Here is a 19,728-nt window from a genome sequence, read left to right as displayed (position 1 = left end):
TCGGGTCATGATCTTGGGGTCCTGGGATCGAGCCCCACATCTGGCTCTCTGCTCAGTGGGGAGCCTACCTCTCCCTCTCCCTCTGCCTGCTGCTCCCTTTGCTTCTGTTCTCTCTCTCTCTCAGTGTCAAATAAATAAATAAAATATTTAAAAAAATAATCATTGTTAAAACGTTCATTTATAAACTTTCAGCTCATGTTTATTTCACTCACTTGTTCTTAACAGTTATGTTTAAATTACTTACTGGGATGGCTGGCTCAGCTGGTTCAGCATATGACTCTGCACCTCAGGGAGCCCCATGCTGGGCGTAGAGATGACTTCAATAAATAAAAACTTAAACATTAAGCAAAGCTAACCATCGTCTTCAGTCATTTTTCTCAGTGACAAATTTCATTATATACCTATGGTAGGCAAGTACCCAACATTCTAGGGCTCTTGTGTAAGTGTTTTCGGTTTGTATTTGAGCCTGGGAGTTCAGATGCAGCTCAAGCTAAACAAAGTCCAGGCATGTCTGGGCTTGTCTCCTGAGCGTTGGGGCACCAATCTATCCGGGCCTATTTGCATAACGATAATGAAGAGTCCCCACAGTATAGAGTTAATTCTAAGGGAGGAAAGAACCACACAAGTGTAGTGTGATCTTGCGGTAGGGGAAAGAGGAGAAGAGTCTGCCCCCGATCTGCCGGCACAGATTTTTTTAACATTCTCTGGGTCTTCTGTGATCCCAGTGGAGAACAGATAGAATGTGAGGAAAAATCAGTGGATCGGTTTTCATTAAGGCTGAAGGATTCTGCCACCTTCTCCTGAACCCATGCTGGGGGAGGTCTCACTGTCTGATGGCTTTAAGTCTCACACATTTTAAATCCTCAAGGGCTGTGCCCTTGGACGATGATACCCTCGCCGAGGAACTGATACCACCACAGGTACGTATCTGCCCATGTACTCATTCCAACCACCAAGGGGTAAAGAAATACAGAATGTGGGGACACTGGTGTCTTGCATCATACTGAAGGGTGCGGTTGCCCCAACTGGGGAAATCTGAGCTATCTTTATTCAAATAGTTTCACTTAGGTCCTAGAGGTGGTGAGGTCCAGGATGGGGAGAAGGGGAATTCAGATTAGATAACGTCTGAGCATGGTCTTTGAGTCAGTATCAGGAGAAATTGAAAAAGACACATTTTTTCCTTTCTCAGCTTTCTTCCTCTGATTTTTACCATCGTCCATCAAAAAGAGGCACGCTGAGAATGTTAAAATTGGGGGCTCCTGGCTGGCTGGGTTGGTGGAACGTGTGACTCTCGATCTTGGGGTTATGAGTTTGAGTCCCACATGACTTAGAAATAAAATCTTAAAAATGACAACAACATTCCTAATGAAGGTGGGCCTCATCTAATCAGCTGAAACCTGAGTAGAACAAAAAGGTGGTGTATGAGGGAACTCTTGTCTGCCTTTGAACTTGGATTTTATTTCATGCCTTCATCCTCAGACTGGAACACTGGCTCTTTCAGTCAGTCGTGAGACTGTGGGCCCCTGGACTGCGCCATACCACTGCTTCTCTGTGGTCTCCACCTCACCAACTACAGCTTTTTCTTGACTCATCTGGTTCCACAATTGCATAAGCTAATTCCTTATAGTAAATCTCCTATATTTTTGTGCCTTTTGTTGATTCTGTTTCTCTGAAGAATGCTTACTAATCTACTTTCTGTCTTTATAGGTTTTTCTGTTATGATCATTCCATATAAATGGAATCATATAATATGTAGCCTTTGGTATCTGACTTCTCTTGCTTTGCATCCTCTTTTCAAGGTTCGTTCATGTTGTAATACGTTTCTGTAATTCATTCTTCAGCTGCCAATCAGTGCCTATCAGACCACATTTTGTGTATTTATTCATTCGTTGAAGGACATTTGGGTTGTTTCAATTCTGAGGCTATTATGAATAACGGTATAGTGAAATTACTGTACAAGTTTTTGTGTGGGCCGTGTGTTTTTATTTCTCTTGGGTACATACCTAGGAGTGAAATTCTTCATCATGTGGTGGTTCTGTGTTTAATTTTTGAGGAACAGCTGGGCTGTTTTCTACAGAGATTGAACCATTTTAGAATCCCACCAGTACTTGTATGAATGTTCCTGCTTCAGAGTTCACTGGAGAAACAGAGCCTATAGGAAATATGCATCTGTAAAGAGATTTAATATGACAAATTGGCTCATGAGAGTATGCCCCATGGTCTGGCATTTTCATGCCTGAGACTGACGAGAGCTCTTGATGTAATTTGAGTCCAAGTCAAAGGCCTGAGAACCAGAAGAGTTGGTGGACATCACAGTTCAAGGGCAGGAAAAGACCAGTGTCCCAGCTCAGTGAGGCAGTCAGGAAGGACATAGATCCTTCCTTCCTCTGCTTCTGGTCTATTTAGGTCCTCCACAGGTTAGATGAGGCCCACCCTCATCAGGGAGGGCAGTGCTCCCTTCGAAGTCTACAGATTCAGATGATAAGCTCTTCCAGAAACACCCTCACAGACACATCCAGACATCATGCCTAACCAGGTGTGTGGCCATCCCACAATCTGGTCAAGTAGACAGCTTAAGTTAACCATCCCAGTTCTAATTTCTGTCCATCTTTGCCAGCATTTTCTATTGCCTGTCTTTTTTATTGTAACAACCCCAGGGGGTGTGCGGTGGTATCTCACAGTGGTCTCGATTCACATTTCCCTCATAACTAATAATGCAGAGTTTTTCTTTTTTTTCTTTAACCAATATTTACCTTTTCTCCCTTATCATTATTATGCTCATTCTCTTGCCAAACCACAGATACTCTAACGTCTAAAGTAAACAAGGCTGCCCTGGTCCTAATGGAGAGTCAGCAAACACTCCCATGTAGAGCTGTTATTTGTAGACAGCATGGTGAAGGAGAGTACCAGGGGTGCAGAAGGAGAGAATGTGATCTAGTCCTGCAGTGCAGAGGATTGTGTTGAAGGCTCCTGGAATGACCTTTTAAAACTACAAATTCAATCACCTTCCTCCTCACTCTGACACCTTCAATGGCTCCCTCTTTTCTGGGCAATAAATCCTCAGTCCTTAGTCTGGCATTCAAAGTTCTGCCTAACCTGGCTCTAGACTCATTTTCTACTTCACAATACACTCCAGAACCCTCTCCATTTCTGCCATTGTGAAGCTCATGATCCTGACAATGGCCCCTTGATTTCAAGTGGAGTGATCCAATTCATTTCTGAAAGTAGATGACGATCCTTTTGTTTATGAAAACCTCTAGATATATAATCTTTGGTGACTGTGGAGCACTATAACCCTGGATATCAATGACGGTAGAACTCAGGTACTCTGCATGATAATGTCAGCAGAATTTTGAGACAAGGGAGTGAGATCTATGAAGAGAGAGACAAGGGCCGTGGGAGGTGAGGAGAGAAGCAGGAGCTAATGAGAGAATGGAACCCCAACCACTATGGCAAATGGGAGGGCATGTGTTGTTTTCCCATGGCTGCCTATAATGAATGATCACCAACCTCGTGGCTTAAAACGACACAAGTTTACATTCTTATGGTTCTGAAGGTCAGAATGTGAAATAGTTCTCACTGGGTTAAAAGAACGAAACTGGACCTCTATCTTACAACCGTCTGTAAAAGTCAACTCAAATGTTTAAAGTCTTGAACATTTAACATCAGAGGCAAAGGCAACAAAAGCAAAAGGAAACAAATGGTGCGATCTCAAGGTAAAAAGCTTCACAGAAAAGGAAGCCATCAACAAAATGAAAAGGTAACCCAAGGAATAGGAGAAAATATTTGTAAACTATATATCTGAAGGGATTAGTATTCAAAATACATAAAGAACTCACAAAACACAGTAGTGAAAAAAAGAAATAATCCAATTAAAAAAAAAATGAGCAGAGGACCTGACTAGACATTTTGCCAAGGCAGACATAAAGGTGGTCATTTGGTACATGAAAGATGCTCACCATCTCTCATCATGAGGGAAATGAAAATCAAAACCATATGAGATAACCCTTTACACCCATCAGAATAGCTATCCTTCCCATACTCACTTAGCCGAGCTGTCCTCTTGAAACTCAGATCTACTAGCAAGCAATCTGGAAGGATGTATTGCAAAATGGTCTGTGATCCTTTTAAAAGGTAGATCAATGGAAGGACTATACAAAATCTGGCTTTTTTGTTGTTGTTTGTTTTACTTTATATTCTTTTGGTCTGCTGGGATTTTTACCACCAGGCATGTTTTACTTTTGGAAAATTTTTAAAAGCTGCAAATCCAAAATTCATTGCCAAGACCAGTGTCAAGGAAATTATCCCCTACATTTTTTTCTAGGAGCTTATGGTTTCAGGTCTTACGTTCAAGTCTTTATTCCATTTGGAGTTGGTTTTGCATATGGTGTAAGATAGGGGTCTGGTTTCATTCTTTTGCATGTGGCTGTCCAGGTTTCTCAAAAACAACCATCATTTCTCCATTGCATATTCTTGGCTCTTTTCTCATAGATTAATTGACCATATATGCATGGATTTATTTCCGGACTCTATTCTGTTCCAGACATCATGTGTTTGTTTTTATGCCAATACCATACTGTTTTGATTACTATAGCTTTGTAATATAATTTGAAATCAGTAAGTATGATGTCTGCAATGTATTTCTTTTCTTTTCTTTTTTAGATTGCTTTGGCTATTTGGGGTCTTTTGTGGTTCCATATAAATCAGAATTTTTTCCTATTTCTATGAAAAATGCCATTGGAATTTTGATAGGGATGGCATTGAATCCGTAGCTGGATTTGGGTGATATGGACATTTTAACAATATTAATTCTTCCAATCTATGAACAAACTCCAATTGTTTGAGTCCTGTCATGATCCTTTGTATTTCTGTAGAACTGGTTGTCATGTCTCCTTCTCTCACATTTCTGATTTTATTTATTTTAGTCTTCTCTTTTTCTTCCCCCCGGTGAGTCTTGCTAAAGGTTTGTGTATTTTGTTTACTTTTCGAAGAGCTAGCTCTTAATTTCATTGATCTTTTCTATTGTCTTATGAGTCACTGTTAACTCTTCCACCTGTGGCTACATTTAATAGTGCTGGTATCAGCAAGGGTGTACTAAATTTAGAAATTTACATCTAAATGACGTCATCTTGTATGCCCTGTGGAGATCACCTTGGAAGCTAGGATTTCACAAGTCCACTGTTTAAACTTTTGAAACTCAGAATTTCTCTCTTGACTACACCACCCCCCACTGAGGCAACTTTCATTACTTTATGTTTTACTGATAAACTTTATTTTTTAGAACATAGATCTATAGGAAAATTGAGCAGAGAGTATAGACTTCTCATATACTTCCATGCTCACAGTTTCTCTATTTTTAATACCTTACCTTGATATAGAACCTTACTACAACTCATGGACCAATCCTGATACATCATTATTAACTAAATCGCATAGTTGATTCAGATTTCCTTCTCTTTCCCCCTAATATCTTTTTCTGCCCAGGATCCCATCCATGATTCCCAAGTACATTTGGTGATCACATTTCCTTAGGTTCCTCTTTGCTGTGACAGTTTCTCAGACTTTCTTTGTTTTTGGTGACTTGGAACATTCTGAAGAGAACTGGTCAGGTATTTTGTAGGATGTCTCCTTCTTGGAATTTGTCTGATTTTTTTTCTCCTAGTTTGACTGGGGTGATGGATTTTGAGAGGAAGAACCCAGAGGTGAAATGTCCTTCTCATCCTCTCATATTGGAAGTGTGTGGTGTTGCAGTGTCTTATCACTGCTGATGTCGGTCTCGGTCACCTGGCTGAGGTGTGCTGGTCAGGTTTTTCCACTGTAAAATTACTCCTCATCCCTATACTCTCCATTTTGTCCTCTTTGGAAGGAAGTCACTATGTAGAGCCCACACCTACAGAGCGGAGAGGTGTCCTCTCCTCCTTTAGGATGGAGTAGCTACATTGTGAAAATTATAAAGGGGAACCTCATTAAAATGGAGTTGGGATTTGTGGCAGGGAGAGCTCTCATTTCCTAACACTCATCATTAATTATATATCCAACAGGAGGAGCCACACCTTGCACATGGATACACTTTACTACACCAGCAGGAGGAAGGAAGTTTTCCTCCTACCTTGGCAGCAGTGAAACTGATGGGAGACTCACAGCTCACCTAACGAGAAGCCATTATACTTCAGCCTCCCAGGTTACTCCAGTGGACTCTTTGTTTATGCCAACATTCCCAATTTCCTGCTTTCCTCTATAAAGAGCAATCCTTTCCTTTGTGTGGCAGACATGCCTATAGTTTTGCGATAGCTTGCTTGCTGTGGATTGAAGTTTTCTGCTATTCCTGAATAAACCCATTTTTTGTTGGTAAAATAACTAGCAGGTTTTTTTTTTTAAGATTTTGTTAATTTATTTAGAGAAAAAGAGAGAGAGTAAGAGAACAGAAGGATGAGAAGAGGGAGAGGGACAAGCAGACTCTGTGCTGAGCAAGGAGCCTGATGTGGACTTGATCTCAAAACCCTGAGATCGGGGCACCTGGGTGACTCAGTGGGTTAAGCCTCTGCCTTCGGCTCAGGTCATGATCTCAGTGTCCTGGGATCGAGCCCCGCATCGCCTGCTTCCCCCTCTCTCTCTGCCTGCCTCTCTGCCTGCTTGTGGTCTCTGTTTGTCAAATAAATAAATAAAATCTTTAAAAAAAAAACTCAAAAAACAAAAACAAAAAAAACACCCCTGAGATCACGACCTGAGCTGAAACCAAGAATGGGTTGCTTAACAGACTGAGCCACTCAGGCCGCCCATAACCAGCAGTTTCACTTTTAAGGTTAACAACATAAATTTGAAATCCTGCACAAGGTTTTTGTCTCTTCTTCCCCATTTATGTATTCAATCACCTATTTATATCAATATGGACTCATGGATATTTATTTTATATTTTGAATTATAATTCAGTATAATTCTATTTATTTTATCGCTCAAATTATTCCAAATTTAGTCATTGGAGGCTTTGTCAGTTCCCTTCTGTGTTCCTTTGACATACACAGACCAATATGACATCCATCTTTCTTTCTTTCGCTCTCTCATTTCTTTCTTTCCCTCCCTCCCTTCCTTTCTTTCTCTCTCTTTCTTTCTCCCTTTCTTTCTTGTTTTCTTCTTTTCTCTTTCTTTCTTTCCTTTCCTTTCATTCCCTTCTTTCTTTCGTGTACATCCTTATTTCTGCCACTTACACAATGCTCCATGGTTATCTTGCAAATTTTTTGGTCCCACTACTACAATCAGCCATTTCTCAAAGGAGCCCTGATTTCTTTTTAACAGAGAACGGTATTAGAAATCAAGATGCAGGGGTGCCTGGGTGTCTCAGTAAGTTAAGCATCTTCCTTCGGGTCAGGTCTTGATCTTGGGGTCCTGGGATCATGCCCTGCATTAGGCTCCCTGCTCAGTGGGGAGTCTGCTTTGTGCCCCGCTGTGCGTCCCCACCCCCATCTCAAATGAATAAATAAAATCTTAAAAAAAAATCAAGATGCAGGTGCTAAGTGTGCACATTGCTCTGTGGAGTCATGATGGTGGTTTTCTAGCTGATAGAATTCATTCATTCACTCAAAGGTATGTGCCAAGCAATTCCCTCTACACAGCAGAGACCGCAATCCCTGGTCTCCCCAATTCTTCATTCTAGTTGGATGTAGCAGAAAGACAGACAATAAGGAAAATAAGTAAGTGGATCCCTCTAAAATGTTCAAAGATGATAAATACTATAGAGATCTGTTAAAAGATAAACTGAGGCAAGTAAACATTTTAAGAATTTATTTGAACAAAAACCAATTTGAGGGGCATCTGCCTCTGGCTCAGGTCACCATCCCAGGGTCTTGGGATCAAGCCCCGCATCTGGCTCCTTGCTCAGCGGGGAGCCTGCTTCTCCCTTTGCTGGCTGTTCCCCCTGCTTGTGCTTGCTCACTCTCTAGTAAATAAATAAGTAAAAAAATTCTTTTGAAAGATTTTATTTATTTAATAAATAAATTATTATAAATAATTATTATGTGTGTGAGAGACACACACACACACACAGAGAAGAAACACAGGCAGGGGGAGTGAGAGAGGGAGAAGCAGGCTTCCCGCTGAGCAGAGAGTCTGATGCAGGGCTCGATCACATGACCCCAGGATCATGACCTGAGCTGAAGGCAGACGCGTAATGACTGAGCCACCCAGGCACCCAAAATTTTTTTTTAAAAGTTAAAAAACGACCAGTTTGAATCAGGCAGCGCCAAGCCACAAGTGGTTGGTGAACCTCCACCAGCCCCCTCCATGTTCTCTCCAAGCAAGCCACCCTTTAGCAGTCCTGACGCTCTCCTAACCCCATCCTCCTGCGTTTAAAAAAATTTTTTTAATTAACATATAATGTATTATTTGCCCCGGGCGTACAGGTCTGTGAGTCATCAGTCTCACACAATTCACAGCACTCACCATAGCACATACACTCCCCAGTGTCCATCACCGAGCCACCCCATCCCTCCCACCCCCGACATCCCAGCAACCCTCAGTTTGTTTCATGAAATTAAGAGTCTCTTATGGTTTGTCTCCCTCCCGATCCCATTCTGTTTCACTTTTTCCCTCCCTACGCCCCACGACTGCCTTCTTCAGCTTTTCTTTTCTTTTTTAGAGAGTTTATTTATTTATTTGATAGAGATCACAAGTAGGCAGAGAGGCAGGCAGAGAGAGTGGAGGAAGCAGGCTCCCTGCTGAGCAGAGAGCCCGATGCGGTGCTCGATCCCAGGACCCTGAAATCATGACCTGAGCTGAAGGCAGAGGCTTTAACCCACTAAGCCACCCAGGCGTCCCTTCTCCAGTGTTTTTAAGGAGGCTTCATTACACAGGTTTCTGGCGGCGGGAACTGAAAGTTCCAACCCCCTATTCCATGGTTGGTTCCCCTGGCAACCTGGCCCCAGACCCTAGGTGAACAGAGGGCTTTCCCAAAGTCACCTCATTAGCATAACAAAAGACACCTTTATCATTCTCATCACTTAGGAAATTCCAAGGGTTTTCTGGCACTGAAGCTCTGTGCCAGAAATGAAGACAAAGACCCAATAGATATTTATTATAAGGTGCTAAACTGCAGAGATACACAAAGAAAAAAGAAAGCATTTTTATTAGAGAAAGGAAAAAGAAAAGAGAAAACATCCTCCCAACCGATCTGGGTCAGGAGGGGCAATAATTAGGGGTGCACCCACTGAACCCCAAAAAAGGTCTCATCAGCGTTTGGGGACGGCAGCAGGGGCAGGGTTAGGTTGGTGCAGAGCGTGTCCCCTTGGGCCAGTGGTGTCAGGCGCTGGGAGGTGACCACACAGCCTTCGTGAAAGTTGAGGCGCAGCAGGCTGATGCTATGGGCTGCTGGCGAGCAGATGCCCACCGTCAGGGTGGCCCTGTGGCGCGTGGTGGCCCACGGGGAGGACGAACAGTTGGCCAGTGTCACTTGGATGTGCAGCCTATAGATGCCACTGCGTCGAACACGCAGCTGCCCGTTGTCCAGCTCCAGTCCGTGCAGGAAGGAGCGGCCCAGGGCCGGGTCTCCCAGCCAGCGTAACCTGCCATCCCGCCGCCGACCTAGAGGTAGAGTGTCGGGGAGGTGGGAGGTCAGAGGTTTAGGGAAGGAGCGCTACAGCCCGGATGTCCAAGATTCCTGGTTTGAGACCTAACCCCCAAGGTCATGGTATTGGGTGGGGCCTCTGGGAGGGGATGAGATCTTGAGGGTGGCGCCCTCTCTCCCGGTGGGCCATGTGAGTACACAGAGAAAAGAAGGCCACCTAGACACCAGGAAGCAGGTTCTCACCAGACACCGAATCTGCTGATACCTTGATCCTGAACTTCCAGCTTCCAGAATCGCTGTTACAAGCTACCCCATCTACCGTATTCTGTCCCAGCAGCCAGAATGGAAAGGGCCAGAGACGAAAAAGAGGAACAGGGCTTCCTTCCATTACCAAATGCAATGAACACAGCATTCGAGCCTCTGGGGATGAGCGGGGAAAGGCCCCACCGTGGGGAGGGCTAGAGAGAGCCCAGGAGGGGAACCGCTTCCCCATGGACCACCAACTGGCGGCTTTGTCCACCGCCTCTACGTCTTTGATCTAAGGCCACCTTCTCAGGGACGCTGCTCCTGAGGCTCTCACTGCCCGGGGCAAAACGAACCCCGGCAGGCCCCAATCCCGTCCCCTGATTCATTTTTCTGTAAAACATATGAGAGGCAGGTTGTACCCTCCACGGCAGCTGCGTGATTTATGCATTCATTCATTTACTGTCTGAGCCCATGGGTGCGAGGCCAAGCACAGTCCTCTTCCCTGCTGGGGCCCTGGCTCACAGCAGCTGCTCAGTTAAGGTCTGTGGGGATGGATGAAGGAATCTGGCAACGGACCGTGACCGTGATGGGCCGTGTTTTAGTTCTCCCAAGGCAGAGGCTAAAGTGCAATGGACTGAGAAAGTAATGGAGCGGAGAGCCAGAAACACTGCCCTACTTCGCCTCTCTTTCTCTCCCTTTCTCCTGTTCTTTCTCTTTCTGTCTCTCCGTCTCAATTTCTCTCTTTCTGCCTCCCCCACATGCACCAGGGGTTACCTGTGTGGTTCAGCTGGAGCTCAGCCATGTCCCACTGGAAGGAAAGAAGAGAAAACCGGTGGGCATATCAGCATCAAGGCTTTAAGGTCCCCCCAAATGAAGACCTCTCTTCCCTCTGGTGGTCCTCCTATCCACTTCTCAACACGTTGGACTGAGTTGTGACTTTTTAAAAAAGAGCTTTTAAAGAGGAAGTAGGTTTGAACTGCCTACACCTGCTGTCTCTCCGCTGCGAAGTCCCGCCCCCCCCCTGCGCTGCCCCTAAAGGGGGTCCCTGTGGTGGGTGTCCGGGGTTTCCAGAAAAGCGCTGTGGGTCGCTTGCCCTTGGAGGTCCCGAACCCACCCCGTCCCGGCTTTGTGAAGCCCCCAGCAGCTTCTGAGTCAGCCTGCTGGGGGAACACCAAAGACGAGTCATTTTTCCATGCCCACATCGGATGCCCCATTTTCAGCTTCAACCTCCGCACTCCGGGATCCCCACCCGGGATTTACGTCCCCGGCTCAACCGACATTCCCTACCGCCCCCCGCCCCCCGCACCCAGACATCCAGAGAAGCCATGCCCTATCTGCCAGCTCGGTCTCTGTTCTTCCCCAACCAGAACGACTTGTCTCCATCTCATTCTGATATATATATATATATATATATATATTCCCCCGCGCCCCCCGCGTTCCGTCTCTCAGTCTGCGCCCCGCTCCTCCCGATCGCATTCTCTTCCCGGTTGTTCCCCTCCCCTCCGCGCCCCCACAAGGCCCCACACGGAGGTCCCCACGCTCCACGGAGCAGGTGGCAGGTTTGCATCTCTCCGCCTTCCTTTTCGACTCACCCCAGGTGACTCGAGCGGCCGGGGCTGCGCAGGGCGCTGGCACGAGAGGCAGTATACCACAGCGATCACGCCGGCCAGGATAAAGAGCGGCAGAGCAACCCTCTGGATGGACGCCCAGGGCAGGCGGGGCACCGGGCAGCCAGAACCCTCCTCTGCCATCGTGGTCCTCAGTCGGAGCTGCATCGGCCCTGCTTCGGCTGGAGGGCGCGGGGCGAGCCGCCGAGCGGCGGGGAGGACAGGAAGCGGCAGCCCTCCCTCAGCCCTGAGGCCCCAGCCTGCCCAAACCTGCCTGGGACCCGCCCCACCGCACTCTGGGGATGTCCGGCAAAGGGGAGGGATTTGAGCTGTTCACCGAGCAGGGAAATCCCCCCCCCCCCCCAGCTTCTGCCCATCCTCGGCTCCTACCGGGGTGGTGCGCCAGGGATCGAAGGGCTGTCTCGGGCCCCTCAGACTTCCTATTTGGCTCCTGACCCTTGCCTTTCTGGTATTCATTCATTCATTCATTCACTCACTCAACAAAACTTCACTGAGCATCCTACGGACCAGATGATGCTGCGCTGGGCTTTAGGGGTACAGCAAGCAGGCAGGGAAAGCGGGGGATCCCCAAATATCCATGTGCTTCTCAGCTCTTCCCCAGCGCGTTGTGGGGCCACGTGACTGACCTGCCCAATAGAAGGAGAGTAAAAGCAGAGGGATGGTCGCTTGGCCGGCTTGCTCTCATAAACCTCCCACAACACCCTTCAGCTCTCTCTTCCTCTCGGGGGCCCCCTGTTCCTGACGGTGGCAGTGGGTTGACAAGTGTGTCCCTCCTCCCCCCAGATCATGTCTGCCTAGAACCTCATTTGGTATGTGACCTCGCCTGGGAACCAGGTCTTCCTGATTGTAATTAGATGAGGTCATATTGGACGACAGTGGGTCCTAGATCCAATGAATGGCATCTTGTAAGGAAAGGAGAGGGCACACAGAGACACAGAGGGGAGACGGCCATGTGCAGATGGAGGTGGACATCAGAGGGATTTATCTACAAGCCAAAGGACACCAAGGATTGCTTGGAACACCAGAAACTGGGAGGTGGCAAGGAAGGGTTCTTAAAAAAAAAAATTAAAACTTATTTTATGAGTGTGTGGGGGGGAACGCACAAACGGGGGGGGGGCTGCAGAGGGAGAGGGAGAAGCAGGCTCCCCACTAAGCCCGAAGCCAGACGTGATGCAGGGCTCCATCCCAGATCTCAGGACACCCGGATCATGACCTGAGCCAAAGGCAGATGCTTAATGGACCGAGCCACCCAGGTGCCTCTGGAAGGATTTTTCCCTAAAGCCTTGGGAGGGAGGGAGGCCCGGTGGATCGCTTGATTTCACACATCTGGTCTTTTGAACTGTGACAGAATAAATTTTTGTCGTTTTAAGCCTCCTCCTGTACGGTACTGTGTTGGGGTCCCCACAAGAATCTGGTACCAGAGGCATAGCTACAAGGCATAGAGAGACCACCTGGGCCCGTGGGATTGTGCCAATCTGAGCTGGCCTGGCTGGAAAGCTGCTGTAGGGGGGTGGAGGAGGAGTCAAGCGCACGTGGCTGTGTTCCAGGGAGCTTTACCTGTAGGCATTGGAATTTGAACATTTCCTTCCAAAGTGAGGACCCACGGAGACCTGGCCTGGAGGAAGGATAGGGCGGGATAGATTTCAGAACTTGAGGCAACCATGCTGGCTGATGGAGAGGCAGAAAAGGAGGAAGGGGAAAGAAAGAAGGGAGTCAAACACGTTCAGAATCCTTGGGATGCAGGTGATTGGCTATGCACCCTGGGACTACCAACTACTAAAGGAATTTCTTTCCCTAAAACCCTAGGATTATGTCCGGGGGCTTCAGCTGGCGGCACCCCCAAAGGCTCCCCCACCTCAAGCTCTCCTGAGCGCGGTGATGGCTTGAGCCGAGGAATTTTTTTTCCGACCTTCTTCCTTATTGTACTGCTCCCCCGCCGGGTTCTAAAGTCTAGCTCCAGCCACTAACCCCATCTCCAGAACCTCCAGTCCCCATTGTGTCATGTTCCCCACAGCAGACTTCTTTTTTTTTTTTTTTAAGATTTTATTTAATTATTTGACCAGAGAGTGAGAGTGAGCGAGAGAACTGAAGCATAGGAAGCAGCAGAGGGAGAGGGAGAAGCAAACTCCCCGATGAGCAGGGAACCGCCTCCCAAGCGGAGGTCGGAGGTTGATTCCAGGACCCAGGGATCAATACCTGAGCTGAAGGCAGGTGCCTAACCATCTGAGCCTCCCAAGTGCTGTCCCCCACCCCAACAACGGACTTTTTTTTTTTTTTAAGCCCACACGGACTTTTGATGGTTTCCTGCAATCCCACCGGTGTCCCTTCCCGATCTCCATCTAGCCATGATAGGTGGCTGGTGAGGTACATGGGATCTGCAATCCCCTGACATGCCTGGATTCCAGTCTCCAGAAAGTCACCTTTTAGCGCTGAGGTTTTGGGAAACTCATGCCCTCATCAGCTTTTAAGGTCAATATTCCAATCTATAACGTGGGCTGTGATGAGGTTCAAAGGAAAGGCGCGTGTGTAAGGCCATAGCACGGTATGAGCATACAGTAAGTGCTCAATAAAGGCCCACCCTTGATTTTGTTATTTTCAGCCACAGAACACTCATTAGAAGAACGCACAAGGGCTCGAACAGACAATTCATAAAGAAAGGAATTCGAATGGCTTATAAACACAGAAAATGGGTGTCAATTTCTCTGGGCAGTCAATCAATGGTTGACAGAAAAGCCAAAGAGATGGCCAGAGCCCTAGTAAATTCCAGCGAGATCAAAGGTTTAAGTGTAAAAAGGAAAAAAAGAAACCAAGAAAACACCGAAAGTGTGGTGATTTCATAAAAATTCACCCTGGTGCGGTGAGATGTTAAGCATGTTAAAAAAAAAAAAAACAGCAACTAGAAGACATAAATAGCATGCTCATGGTTTCACATATAAATGAGTAATCACGCCATTAAAAACAGCAACTTAAAGGTGTACCTCCCGCATACACGCAAGATAAGAAACAAGCGTGAAAAAGGAGAGGTTGATCAGACATTAATAATGACTGCCTTTAAGGCAGGAAACATAAGTGAAGTCCTTTTTTTTTTTTCTTTTTCCCTAAAGATTTTACTTATTTATTTGACAGAGAGAGACACATCGAGAGAGGGAACACAAGCAGGGGGAGTGGAGAGGGGGGAGTCCGATGCGGGCCTCCATCCCAGAACCCTGGGGTCATGACTGAGTCGCCCAGGCGCCCCATAGGTGAAGTCTTTAAGAAATGACTGATACTCTCTAGAAACGCGAAACAGAAAAAGCAGTCGGCTTATAAAAAGACACGCAAGTGCCCGGAAAATAACATCGTAGGATACGCTCTCTTTTCATAATAAAAGCATTTGGAAGTTCAAAGCCCGGAGAATACACATTTTCTTTTTCCCCTATGAATTGGTAAAAGATCAAAGCGCTGGGGGCCTGGCTGGGCGGCCGACCTGTGGCTGGAGAGGCGTCCTCCCAGCGGGGCGATGGGATGTGAAATGGATCCCACCTTTGGCAAGGGCGGGGTCCGGCAAAATCAGCCAAGAGACCAGAAGGCGCCTTCCCTTTCTGCCCGCAGAAAGGGGCATTTTCTTACTTCAGGGCATTTTCATACTTCAGGGAATTTTCTCGGACACGCACACTGTCCCCCATCACAAACGCAGATATCCACACATCTGTTCCATGTGGTGTGATCTGTAGTAAGAAGACGGAAAACAGAACCAACGCAAACACCCATTCGTTATTGAGGGCTTTTTTTTTTTTTTTAAGATTTTATTTATTTATTTGACAGACAGAGATCACACGCAGGCAGAGAGGCAGGCAGGGGGGCGGGGGGGGGGGGGGAAGCAGGCTCCCTGGCGAGCAGAGAGCCCGATTTGGGGCTGGATCCCAGGACCCTGAGATCATGAACTGGGCGGAAGGCAGAAGCTTTAATCCACTGAGCCACTCAGGCTCCCCCAGGGCTTATGCCTGGGCTAAGTACCGGTCATTTTTTTAAAACTTCAGGCGGCCGGGGAAAGCGTGTGGGGCTAGGACTTTCACCTCCCACAGAGGCAGGGCTGGAGCGGGTCGTGGCCAGCTGGGTCCTCTAAGCAGGAAGGGGCTGCGCCCGAGTTTGATTACACATTTGCATCACATGCCTGGTTTCTCCCCTCCTCGGTTCTGAAATTACCGGACTGGGACTTTAGGGGGGCTCCATACATCGATTGCTCCCCACCTCCACGCCCCTGGGGAGGGCAGTCTGATGCGAAGAAATAATATGACTTTCCTCCTGGGCTTCCTCTTTCCCTGAACTGCGGATAGTTGCGATCACTCGGTAGGTAGACTCTACAGACCGGCTTCTTTCGCTCGGGAACACGCATGCACATTTCCTCCTCCGCGTCCTTTCAGGGTGGCGAGCTCATTTCCTCGTAGCGCTGAGTGATATAGCTCGTTGTCTGCATGTCCATTCACCTACTGGACACCTGCTTCCAAGTTTGGGCACTTAGGAGTAAAACTGCGTGCAGGCTTCTGTGCGCGCGGGGTGGGGGTAAGCGTTTTACCTCCTTTGGGGGAATGCCAAGGAGTGCGACTGCAGAGTCCTATGGTAAGAGTATGTTTAGCTTTGTGGGAAACTGCCAAACCGCCCTCCGAAATGATCCCAGCCTTCTTTGCATGGGGGCTGGATCTGAGAAGGCAAAACTGGGGCGTGGGGGGGGGGGCGCCGGTTGCAGGATCTCAGCCTGGCAGTGTCACTCCACCCTATTCTTTTGGTGAAAGCAAATCGGATGATCAACCCAGATTCAAGGAAACGGGAAGTCGATGGACTCCAGGACTTGCTGGGAGAAGTGACACGAATCTGCAGAGATGGGGGGAATGGTTGGGGAGTCATTTCTGCAGGCAGAGTCAAGCCTGAGAAACAGGAACTAATGTGGTTTTTAAACATTTCTAATTTTTTCCCCAGCTTTATTGAGGAATGATTGACAAATAAAAATCGTATGCATTTGAGGTTGATTCAAAAAAGGAAAATACGATCGTTTAGGGGCACCTGCGTGGCTCAGTCAGTTAAGTGGCTGCCTTTGGTCAGGGTCAGTCCGGGTCATGATCCAAGGGTCCTGGGATGGAGACCCACGTGGGGCTCCTTGCTCAGCAGGGAGTCTGCTTCTCCCTCTGCCTCTGCCTCGCCCTGCTGGTGCTCCCTTGCACACGCTCTCTCTCTGCCAAATAAGTCAATAAAAAAATCTTTTAAAAAACACGATGATTTAATATATGTTTGCACTGTGAAATGGTCACCACCATCAAGTTAATGAACACGTCCATCACCTCACAATTCCTAACTTGTTGGTTTTTGGTGGTAAGAACACTTAAGATTATCCCCTTAGCAAAAAAATTTTTAAGATTGTTATTTATTTGAAAGAGAGAGAGCACAGAAGGAGAGCCTGACACAGGGCTCAACCCCAGGACCCTGGGTTCATGACCTGAGCCGAAGGCAGAATCTTAACCACTTAACCCCCTGAGCCACCCAGGTGACCCTCTTAGCAAATTTTAAGTGTACAACGCAGCACCCTCATTATTTCCATCATTCTGCACACTAGATTCCCCAGAATTATGTGGCAGTCATTGGTCCACTTTTTAGTTGTATGAGTGGGGACTTTTTAAAAAAATTTTAATTTTTTAAATTTCTTTTCAGTGTACCAGAATTCATTGTTTATGCACCACACCCAGTGCTCCATGCAATACGTGCCCTCCTTAATACCCACCACCAAGCTCACCCAACCTCCCACCCCCACCCCGCCCCTTCACAACCCCCAGATTGTTTTTCAGAGTCCATAGTCCCTCATGGTTCATCTCCCCTTCCAATTTCCCTCAACTCCCTTCTTCTCGCCATCTTCCCATGTCCTCCATTTTAGTCCTTATGCTCCACAAATAAGTGAAACCATATGATAATTGACTCTCTCTGCTTGACTTATTTCACTCAACATAATCTCCTCCCATCCATGTTGCTACAAAAGTTGGGGATTCATCCTTTCTGATGGAGGCATCATACTCCATAGTGTATATGGACCACATCTTCCTTATCCATTCGTCCGTTGAAGGGCATCTTGGTTCTTTCCACAGTTTGGCGACCATGGCCATTGCTGCTATGAACATTAGCCCTTCTTTTCACTCCATCTGTATCTTTGGGGAAAATACCCAGTAGTGCAATTGCAGGGTCATAGGGAAGCTCTATTTTAATTTCCTAAGGAATCTCCACACTGTTCTCCAAAGTGGCTGCACAACTTGCATTCCCACCAACAGTGGAAGAGGGTTCCCCTTTCTCCGCATCCTCTCCAACACAACGTTGTTTCCTGTCTTGTTGATTTTGGCCCTTCTAACTGGTGTAAGGTGGTATCTCAATGTGGTTTTGATTTGAATTCCATGATGGCTAATGATGATGAACATTTTTTCATGTGTCTGATAGTGGGGACTTTTAAAATTCCACACATGAGCAAGACCACTCAGTGATTGTCTTTCTGCTTCTGGCTTATTTTATTCAGCATAATGTCCTTCAGGTTCACCTACCTTACCATGAGAGACGAGTGTGGTTTTTAAGTACAAATTTGACCAAGTCAAATTGTTCTGGGTCTGTGAGAAACTATACTGCCTACCCCCAGGTTTCTTGAAAAGTCTGAACAGGTGACCATGCCTTCTGTGGCATGGCCTGTGCTGTGATATGGGAGGGTTAAAGATGGTTTTCAGTGACAAGGAAAAGGAAATCACTGACCAATAGTGATTACTCCTTTTCAGAAAAGTACTTTCCTCTGAGAATAAGATGTTTGGAAATGAACGTTCACTGGTGTGGTTTAGCTGCTCAGTGAAGCCATCAGTTCCGGATCCAGGCTCTGTGTTTTCATTTTTGCCTCCATCAGTGTGAAGGTTTATTTTTAATTGAGGTATAATTTCTATCCAGTAAAACTCACCCATTTTAACTGTACAGTGTGATGTGTTTTGTCAGATGCCTTAGGTCATAGAATAATACCAGAGTGGAGCTCTAGAACATCTCTGTTGCCCTAGAAAGTCGCCCCGTGACCCTTCCATGGCTGCTTTTCCCAATCCATCCCTAGGTGGCCACTGACCCACCTACTTCCTACCACTTCTGTTTTGCTTTTTCTATAATTTCATATAAATGAGATCCTGAAGTATGCAGCCGTTCTGGGCTTGACACCTTCCTCTTAGCATAATGTTTTTGTCTCATTCATAATGTTATGTGTATCAATATTCTGTGGCCATTCGTTGCTGAGAAGCTTCCATTTATCTGTTCTTGCATTCGCTAGTGGGCGTTTGTGTTGTCTTCAGGGCGGGACAATGGTGGATAACAATGTTAGGAGCACTGTGTGCGGGTAAATTCAGAGGAGTGGGACTGCAGGTCAAATGCTAGGGGCAAGCTCAACTTTGTAAGGAATTGCCGACCAACTCCCCAAGTGGCCATCCCACGTCCCTTCACGAAGTTTTTTAAAAAAAATTTTTATTTATGGGGCACCTGGGTGGCTCAATGGGTTAAGCCTCTGCCTTCGGCTCAGGTCATGATCCCAGGGTCCTGGGATCGAGCCCCACATCAGGCTCTCTGTTCAGCGGGGAGCCTGCTTCCCCCTCTTTCTCTGCCTGCCTCTCTGACTACTTGTGATCTCTCTCTGTCAAATAAATAAACAAAATCTTTAAAAAATTTTTTTAAATTTATTTTTATTTAAATTCAATTAACATATAATGTCTTATTGGTTTCAGAGGTAGAGGTCAGTGATTCATTAGTCTTACATAATACCCAGTGTTGAGCATCTTTTCAAAAGTTCATTTGCCATTTGTGTATCTTCTCTAGGACATATCTATACAAATTTTTGACAATTTTCTCTCTCTCTTTCCCTTTTTCTTTCTTCCTTCCTTCCTTCCTCGCTCCCTCCCTCGTTCTCCCTCCCACCCTCTCCTTCTCTTTCTTTCTTTTTCTCTTTCTTTCTTTCTTTTTTTGCTGAGGTTTTGTCTTATAATTTTTGAGATGCAAGAGTTCTTGGTATATTCTGGGTACACATTTCTTTTAGATGTGTGCCATAAGACATGTAAATATTTACTCCCATTCTGTGATTTTAAAAAAATTTTTCTTAATTGTATACTTAGAAGAGCAAATGTTTGTATTTATTTATTTATTTATTTATTTAGGATTTTATTTATTTATTTGACAGAGAGAGAGCACTTGAGCACAAGCAGGGGGAGCAGGGAGAGAGAGGGAGAAGGAGGCTCTGGGCTGAGCAGAAGTACCCCGGGATCATGACCTGAG

General features: G+C 46.4%; 1 protein-coding gene and 1 long non-coding RNA gene across 3 annotated transcripts; one reads left to right on the top strand and one right to left on the bottom strand.

Annotated features, from left to right (window-relative positions):
* Positions 1-495: 495 nt before the first annotated feature.
* On the top strand, positions 496-6,324 carry LOC125092868 (uncharacterized). The gene is made up of 3 exons (XR_007125083.1): positions 496-920; positions 5,663-5,793; positions 6,042-6,324. It is a non-coding gene; the product is annotated as an uncharacterized LOC125092868 (long non-coding RNA).
* A 2,777-nt stretch (positions 6,325-9,101) lies between these two features.
* On the bottom strand, positions 9,102-12,237 carry CD70 (CD70 molecule). 2 transcript variants are annotated; one of them, XM_047705492.1, is made up of 4 exons: positions 11,800-12,237; positions 11,395-11,591; positions 10,577-10,610; positions 9,102-9,573 (listed from the first exon to the last, which is right to left on the bottom strand). In XM_047705492.1, exons 1-4 carry the CDS (start codon positions 11,888-11,890, stop codon positions 9,185-9,187), a joined length of 711 nt encoding a protein of 236 aa, XP_047561448.1. In that variant the 5' UTR covers positions 11,891-12,237; the 3' UTR covers positions 9,102-9,184. The 2 variants fall into 2 exon arrangements, with proteins under 2 accessions (XP_047561448.1, XP_047561457.1); XM_047705501.1 differs by having other exon boundaries at positions 11,916-12,222.
* Between the last annotated feature and the right edge of the window lie 7,491 nt (positions 12,238-19,728).

This window comes from Lutra lutra, chromosome 1 (genome assembly GCF_902655055.1).
Source record: "Lutra lutra chromosome 1, mLutLut1.2, whole genome shotgun sequence".
In the NCBI taxonomy this organism is placed as follows: domain Eukaryota; kingdom Metazoa; phylum Chordata; class Mammalia; order Carnivora; family Mustelidae; genus Lutra; species Lutra lutra.
The sequence above is the reverse complement of the archived record's forward strand: the minus strand, read 5'-3'. Positions and strand labels throughout refer to the sequence as shown.